This window comes from Sprattus sprattus, assembly GCF_963457725.1.
Source record: "Sprattus sprattus genome assembly, chromosome: 11".
Taxonomy (NCBI): Eukaryota; Metazoa; Chordata; class Actinopteri; order Clupeiformes; family Clupeidae; genus Sprattus; species Sprattus sprattus.
In genome coordinates this window covers 25,652,602-25,660,660 of record NC_137909.1, presented here as the reverse complement: position 1 = coordinate 25,660,660, position 8,059 = coordinate 25,652,602, and the positions used below count along the sequence as shown (strand labels likewise).

Genomic DNA, 8,059 nt, shown 5'->3' with positions numbered 1-8,059 from the left:
AAAAAGGCGGGTAAGGTATATTTATGATAGCGTAACCAACGCCCTAGCCCGCAATGGCTGATGATAGCCATTTATCTTACTGAGATGTGTGCCCTAGGGCGATACAGTTTGGTCAATGGCATCCCGGGTCTTTCAACATGTGTGCTATTTGGAAGATACGATAAAAGAAATCAAGTGGGCGATGGCTTGAAAACATAAATATACTGGAAGTTAAATTAGGTATAGTGCAACGTCTTTTCACCAAGAACCTGTATTTCCACCCACTGAAACACCTGGACGCTTGAACGCTGCAAGCACTGGGCAAACCATTAGACTCACCAATGCCATGGCAGCTCCACAAACAACTCTACAGAACAGATGTTTTATTGTTACATGTTGTATTACTAGTCCAACTTGCAGCGCATAACTAAGACCACAAACATTAAGGAGCATGGTTTCACAACGTTAGATTTATACCTAGTAATACGTTTGTGAAAAGTAGATTAACAACAGGAGAGAAACAACACTATTGGCTCACAGACCATGATAACTAGATAACCGACGTTAGTGAGCTAACGTTAACTATTTCACTTTTAAGTTACAATAGAATGGGAAAGTCAGGCGGCAATAAATATGTTATACATTCGACTTCACAGGAACTAAAAAGAAAAGACCAACCTATTTCACTAACCATACACATATCTCAAAGCAGCGGAAAGGTGGTCAGTTAAATGGCAGTAACGTTACTCAAACCACTCCGATTAACGGTAACTAGCTAGCAGAACTTCATGTTGCAGAGGTTAGCAACACTTATTGGTTTTATCAAAGAAACTAGAACGACTGCAGCATAAAACTCGTGATATTCACGTCAATGCAACTCAGTCATTCGAATGTTTTATCATCTGCCAAAATCTTGACCACAGGCCTCAGCACTAACTATTCCCACACTACGTTCGGTTATTGCTTCATGCCACGGGATAGCTGGATATCGCCATTCAAGCTCCGCGCTGACGCTGGTAAACGTTTCACTCACCTTATTTAATTAGCTCGCTGGCTAGCCATGCAAGCTAGCTGGCTAGCCATCTATCCAGCTACACTGATGAAAAAGAACACAGACCTGTAAAGAAAACGAACGCTCAGCTGTTCTGTTCACCCACCTAAGTCATCCATCTTTTATGGTTCGGTTCGGCGCTGGCAACCGGACCGGTGTTTTCCTTAGATGTGTTGTTTCTGGTACACCCAGGTTCAGCTGACCAAATCCCTGTGATCTTCACTGTATGCAGCACAGAAGTTTTCAAGTCACAGGAGCGCGCAGCGCAGGAGCCGTATCGGGAACTCGCAGCTCGCCACCGTTCAGGTTGTATGGTTGCTCTGGGGGTGCTCTGGTTTGAGTTGCTCACGCAACCATTGCAAAAATACTGCCATCTAGTGGCGAAATAAAGTTGTGGTCATTGTTATTCATATACTGCCCATTTAAAACGTAGGCCTATAATTCCGAGAACGTTAACCGATAGGGCTGAATATTATGTAATGTGTGTGGGCTACAATGTATTGCATAATGGACATGGTTGCCTATAGACCGGAGATCCAAGGAGGAGTGAACATATTTGGTTGCAAGCTCTTAAAATAGTCACCCATTACAGTGGCGGCTCGTCCATAAGGGCGATTGGGCGACGCACTGCCTATGGGAAAAGGAAGAAAAAAAAAATTCCTGATGTATAAATTCAATCGCACGACTACATGTAAATGTAAATTTCATATATTTTTTCTGTCGGATTCTACCACTAGACCGTCTTATCTGCCTCTGTATGTCATTGTCGAATCAGGTAACAGTCATTCAGTCAGCCTAGAGTCAAGATTCAAATGGCCCCGCCCCTTCAGGGCGATCTGGGACGAAATGAAAATCGCCCCAGACCTCTCCCATTGACTCCCATGTTAAATGCGTTTTTTTCACAAAACAGAGCTCTCAATGCATTCTCTATGGCTTCCGGGAGGGCTCGCCCCTCCAAGTCTAGTCATAAGTAAGCGACGCAAAAGGCTATGGTAAAAGCCAATGAGGACGTCACACAGCTTCGACAAAGGTATGTCAAGATGGCACCTGTTCAGCACAACAATTCCATCCGCTCTTTGACAGAAACTTCTTTTTAGTCAGCGTAATAATGAAGATAAATTGACCAAAAAAACAATTAGGACTTCCTAGACCAAAAGTATCCATTCAACAGTTTTCTACAAAGGGAGGGAAATTGGAACAAAAGAAAATCGCGGTCGTGAAGTGGCTAACGCGGTCTGTATTTCTATTTACCACTGTCACTTTTCATAGGTTTCACAGTGTGAACTATCTTTGAATGTTTTTTTATGTGATGACTTATTTTGCTTTTGTAAGCCAATACTTTCAAGTTCAGTCAATAAATATCGTTGGTTTTGACGTATGTTGCCCCCTTCTTTATGTTGTTAGTGGACATATCATGTGTCCTGTTCAGCTATGTTACAACATACAACATTTGAGACGTGTGGATAACGAAAAAGTGGGATAATTTAATGTGGAGCCACATCATGTTTGCTTATGAAGGCTCCTGAATGTAACTTTCTTCCATAGCGTTCCACTTGTATCTTGCTACTCTAGCTATGTAGAAAGAGGGGAGATATTACTGTTGGTTGCTGCCAATAGTGGAAAAAAAGGTATTGCTGCATGAGTAAATCGGATAACTTAATGTACCTACTGAATAGGTCGCCTTAATCATAAAAAAAAAATTGCCCCCCCTGAGAATTTTTTCAGGAGCCGCCACTGACCCATTAGCCTGCCAGGCAGTCTTGGGAAGCCCTCGCAACAATTGAGGTTGAAATGCAATAACAAAGTGCAGAATTAGCATACACAGTTTTTGAAAATAATAATTGTCTGAAACTACTTTCCTAGGCTAATCATGTAAACAAGTAAAGAATATAAAGCTATTTGGGGGGTTTAGGCCCAATTTCCCAATTCCAAACATGCATGTTACTTGGATGATCCGTCATACGACAGGTGGCAAACAAGTTGGTGCATTGCAGCAGACAGTTTGTCAACTTTCAATGAAGCTTTCATCAGAGAGGGCAATGCCTGGCATGGGACCAAAATACAGGTTTCTACCTGCGGTAGGTGGTTCTGGGTTTAATACATGAGAAATCTCTACCCTACATATGCCCTCAATGAAGTTGTCAATACCCCCTGCTTGGTCTAGTTTAATGACCCGAACTGCTGAGGGTAGTGTTGTGCATTCTTATGTAATAGTGCACCATCACAACATAATCAGAGCACTTACGATGACATGACACATTAACTCTCAGATTCATTATCATATACCTTTACAACAAAAAGGCCAAATTATGGCACAGTCCTGAGTGTCTGAATGTGCAACTTGGTCTCTAGGCAAAAGTTTGTAAATAGCTCAGCTTATACCAAAATAAAAATGGTCTTTAACAGTGACAGGTCTGAGAGTAATGTAACATAATCTATTATTACATTTTAGTTGTGACCTTTGGTAACTCAATACGTTCTTCGCTTGCTTCTTCATGACAGCCATCAACTCCTGCCGTATCATATTCTCTATGGTCCAAGTCCCATATTGACGCACTTTCGTTTTTACGATGGTTCTAGGTGTTGGTGGGTATTTTAAAACCGTATCATGTCTGCATTAGAGAGAAAAGACTTTAATAGTTTCATGTTTCATATATTTCAAGTGTTTTATCATTACTTGTATGGCTTGGTGCTGGGTGATTTTCTCTGCTGGCTGTTTGCATATTTGACTGTGTGGGCTCATAGGCATAAGAGCTACTGTTAAATGCCAGACAGACCACAAAGAGGACCTCAGAAAAGTTCACATTTGTGCACTGTAACTGTTAAATTCTTTGCCTGTCTGTGAAATTTTAAAGCACACACATACAGTACACACACACACAAAGATACACACACTCAAGCACACACACACACACACACACACACACACACACACACACCCACTCACTCACTTGTTGACAAAAACAAGAGTCAGAGAGACAGTCTTTGCCTACGGCCCACACAGATAGATCAGACCCTGTCTTGAAGAGTGAGGTTCAGCGAGTTAGAAATTCTTCAGGGGCCTTTGCACAGTCATTAGACAGGCAGGCTCCTGAGATATCCCATGTTGCCACAGCTGTAAACAGCCTCTTAACAGGGCGCTAAAGGCCCCCGCAATGGCAGGAGATAAACTGAGATACAGAGGCCATTACATATGTCATCAAGTTACGCCCCTCTATGTACTTTTGTTTCTCTCTCTCTTTCTCTCTGTCTCTCTCTCTCTCTGTCTCACTATATCTCTCTCTCTGTCTCTATCCTTCTCACTATCTCTCTCCCTGTCTAACCATCTCTCTCTGTCTCTCTCTCTCTCTCTCACTATTTCTCTCTGTCCCACTATCTGTCTTTTCTCCATGTGTCCCTGTCTCCCTCTCCCTCTTAGTTATTCTTTGTATGCCCAGTTTTTGTGTATGTGTGAATACCTTAACCAAGTATGCAATGTCCACGAAGAATGTTCCCGTCTGACCTGTTAATATATGTTCAATCTTTCGAAAACACTGTTTTACTCAGCACACATGTCATTCTTTAGCTCTCTTCGGGGTATTCACAACTATAACCCTTTTATATGTGCAATGGTCTTAATCCCATTAAACCTGAGATAATAATATTTATTAATATTTGAACAAATGGCATGTTCTCTGTGGACATGCACTGCACACCTCCTCAAGGAGCTCCACCAGCACGCTGGAGAATTTGAGAAGCACAAGAATTTATTTGTTTGAACAGTTGCAGGGTGGCACTGGCACAGTCGCAGTGGGCACAGACGAGTGAGGAATGGGCAGAGGGGGAGCGTGTGAGTGGTGGTGGTGGCCGCGGGCAGACACGAGCGTTCAGGCGTGGCGGTGTGGGGAGAGCAAGGGGCCGCTTTAAGTGGAGGTGTTGAACGCCCCCTTGTGGTGCCACTGCATGTCGCGCACACGGCGCACTGACTGGATCTGAGGTGCCTCGGCGCCAAACTCGGAATGGTCCTTGTACTCGCCCTTCTCAAATAGGTACTGGTAGCCACGGTAACCTGGGTACTGATAACCCACCCATCTGCATGAAAGAGGAAATTGAATGGTAGGTCAGCTAAGTGACAGGCAGTGACAGCTTTTACTTGTGGGTGATAAAATGTTGGAAGAGAATCTAGATGAAATCCAGATTCAGCCTCTAAGGCAAAGATGACGTGAATCACACTGATGTTTTGTGAGTCAATAAGTCAGTGTTTTCAGTGGAGACTCACATGCCACTTTGAACACGCACTGATGACACCTTCTCCTGGTAGCCGTAGGCATGGAAACTGGGGACATCGTCATCAACAATTTCAATCTTCTTGCCCGCAAAGCCAGGACCTTCATACAGCACAATCTTATGGTCCTGGCTGTCCTGTGATCCACACAAATCACACAAGGAGAACAGCGTGTAAACAAACATGCTAAATAAAAAGTCTCTTGGCAAATACCAAAAAAAGCCTCATGCAGACAGCTGAGAAAACTCATTCAGTGGGAGACATCCAGGCAGCAGCATGCATAGATAAACAGACAGGCAAGCAGATGGTCAGGCAGGCAGTCCACAGAGAGATCGACAGGAAGAGGGAGGGAGAAAGAAAGAGTAAGATAGAATAAGTACGGGAGCGAAAGAGAAGGATGAGTGGGGAGGAAGGGAGGGAAAAGAAGGAAAGAGATGATGTATGTGAGGAACAGAGAGACAGAAAGCAAGCAGGAGGGGAAAAGGAGGAAAGAGATGATGTATGTGAGGAACAGAGAGAGAGAAAGCAGGAGGGGGAAAGGGAGGAGGGGGGAAGGGAGTGGAGGAGAGAGCAGGTGAAAGAGGCAGACAGATGGACATGCAGTGGGCCTCTCTCACCACTTTGATGGGGCGGAAGGAGAAGATATTGTCGCTGCGTCTGCTGTTGGTCCAGGAGTCCCAGCGAGGATACTCCCCCTTCTCAAAGATATACTGCTCCCCCTTACAGCCGGCCTGCTCGTAGCCCACCCATCTGTGGGGCAGAGGGGAGGAGGCAGGTTATTTGGGCAGCGGGGTGGCAGGGTGGTGGGTGGGGGTGGTGTAGAGGAGGTGGGGGTTAGGTGGGTACGATGGGTGCAGCTTCTTAATTATTAAAGACATGTACAGGCAGGGGACAGTGGGAACATGCAAAGAGTGTGAATGATGGGTCTTCAGCCAACTTTCCTGGGCTAGCCTAGCTACATTTGTATCTGATTGTGGAGTTTTAGTCTAAAACTAGCGAGCAAACTCGCTAACAGCCAACAGACGAGCCTTGCACGGATAAAGGCTGCCTAGCTTGGTGACTTATTTATTTTGATATTTGGCAATGTACAAGAGTATAAAACTGTATAGAGAACAATAGCACAAGAGTATAAAACTGTATAGAGAACAATAGTGGAACAACAGGTATGTTAATCCCTCTTTTACACAACCAATCAAAATTAATTTGCGGATGTTATAAACGCTATCTACCCACAAAAAATATACCTTAAAAAAGCATACAAATTATTGTCTAAAATGAAAAAAATATATAAAATATATAAAAAACGATTGTCTAAAATCAGAAAATATGTTAAGATAAACAGAAAGACAGAAACAGGTTTTTTTTCGTGATGTGCACTGCAGACTCACGGGCCACAGTACACCAAGATGGAGCCCACTCTGTCCACTCCGGCCTCCTGCAGGTTAGGGCACGGCCCCGTCAGCTCATGGCAACGGCCCTGGAAGTTCTCCTGGTCAAAGATGGTCAGCTGGGAGAGATTAGGGAAGGGAGAGGGAAAGAAAGAACAATGAGAAACATTCAAAAAGAGAGCACACATGAAAAAGTTAGCGAGAGGGAGAGAGAAAGAGAGAGGGAGGGAGAGAGAGAGAGATAGGGAAAGAGAGGGAGAGAGTTAGGGAAAAAGAGGGAGAGAGAGAGATAGGGAGAGAGAGCGAGAGAGGGAGAGAGAGACAGGGAGAAAGAGAGAGAGAGAGAAGGAAATAATGGAGAGAGAGAGAGACCAGAGTATTTCTAAGACCCAGGATGAGCTGGGAGATTAATTGTCACTGGCCTAGAGGATTTCCTACACCATCACTGCTCTCACTACTGTTAAGAAGACATGAGCATGCATGACAGGACAGTACATATGTAATGGATCAAGCCCATAAAGGAGCGATATTAAGTTTTTGTTGTAAAAAAAAAAAAAAAGATTTGACACAACAATGTAATTTTAAAAGCATGATTAAATAAGGCAGTGCTGCACAATATTTCTGCCTTTTACAGGCATTTTACTCATCTCATATAGGCCTTTCATGCAATTGATTACAAGCCATAAAAACACCTGAGTCGAAAGTCAGGGTACATAGAATGTTGTCATTATGGTTGCTCTAGAAATGTGCAAGTTCCTGATAACCAAAGCTACATATAGCACCTTTAGGAGTGTGTCTTTAGGCTACATCTGCTGACCAAAGTGTGTGTTTGTGTCTGAGATTGTTTCTGTGTATGCATGTGTGTATATGTATCCGTACAGGCATGTGTAAATGTGGGGTATTTGGGACAGAGCACCTTGAATGCAGGAGGGCCTGGCTGTTGCTGCTTAGCTGCAGGGGTTGGGTGGTCAGTGGCCATGATGAACCGGGATGGAATGCGATGAAATGGAAATGTCTGCAAAAAAAAACAAAAAAAACTGAAAACAGGGCAGCAGCACTCCCTGAGATATGCAGTTCACAAAAAAAGAAATCGCTTCTGAGCTCCGCCAAAGCCACCATCTGTTCCGCATGATAAAAATTCCCAGGGAACACCTTGGCTGGTCACAATGCAAAGCATTCCTCACATTTCATAGCCAAGGGAAATAGTTTCTTTCATTAAAAACTGCAATAGTTCAAAGTTCGAAAAAATGTAAGTAAAACTTGTTTAATCATTACCTAACTAATGGTAGACCTTGCTTTAATCATTACCGGTCGCTGTCACTAAGGGAAATGTAGTGCCAACTGGCTGAGGTTACCATAACAGAACTAAAAAGTGAC

The 8,059-nt window shown here is 43.6% G+C and overlaps 2 protein-coding genes across 2 annotated transcripts in view; both read right to left on the bottom strand.

Moving 5' to 3' along the window:
* Positions 1–1,258, bottom strand: part of pxna (paxillin a) — a 52,150-nt gene extending 50,892 nt beyond the window's left edge. The window contains exon 1 of the mRNA XM_080847900.1: positions 1,137–1,258. Within this exon, the coding sequence (XP_080704026.1) occupies positions 1,137–1,149 (13 nt within the window). The 5' untranslated portion in view covers positions 1,150–1,258. The remainder of the gene's footprint in view (positions 1–1,136) is intronic.
* Positions 1,259–4,932: 3,674 nt separating this feature from the next.
* On the bottom strand, positions 4,933–7,661 carry LOC308372520 (beta-crystallin B2-like; the record flags this gene model as incomplete). The annotated part of the gene is made up of 5 exons (XM_080847679.1): positions 4,933–5,101; positions 5,289–5,431; positions 5,912–6,044; positions 6,683–6,801; positions 7,599–7,661. The coding sequence occupies 5 exons, from the start codon at positions 7,659–7,661 to the stop codon at positions 4,933–4,935; spliced, it is 627 nt and encodes a 208-aa protein (XP_080703805.1).
* Positions 7,662–8,059: the final 398 nt, after the last annotated feature.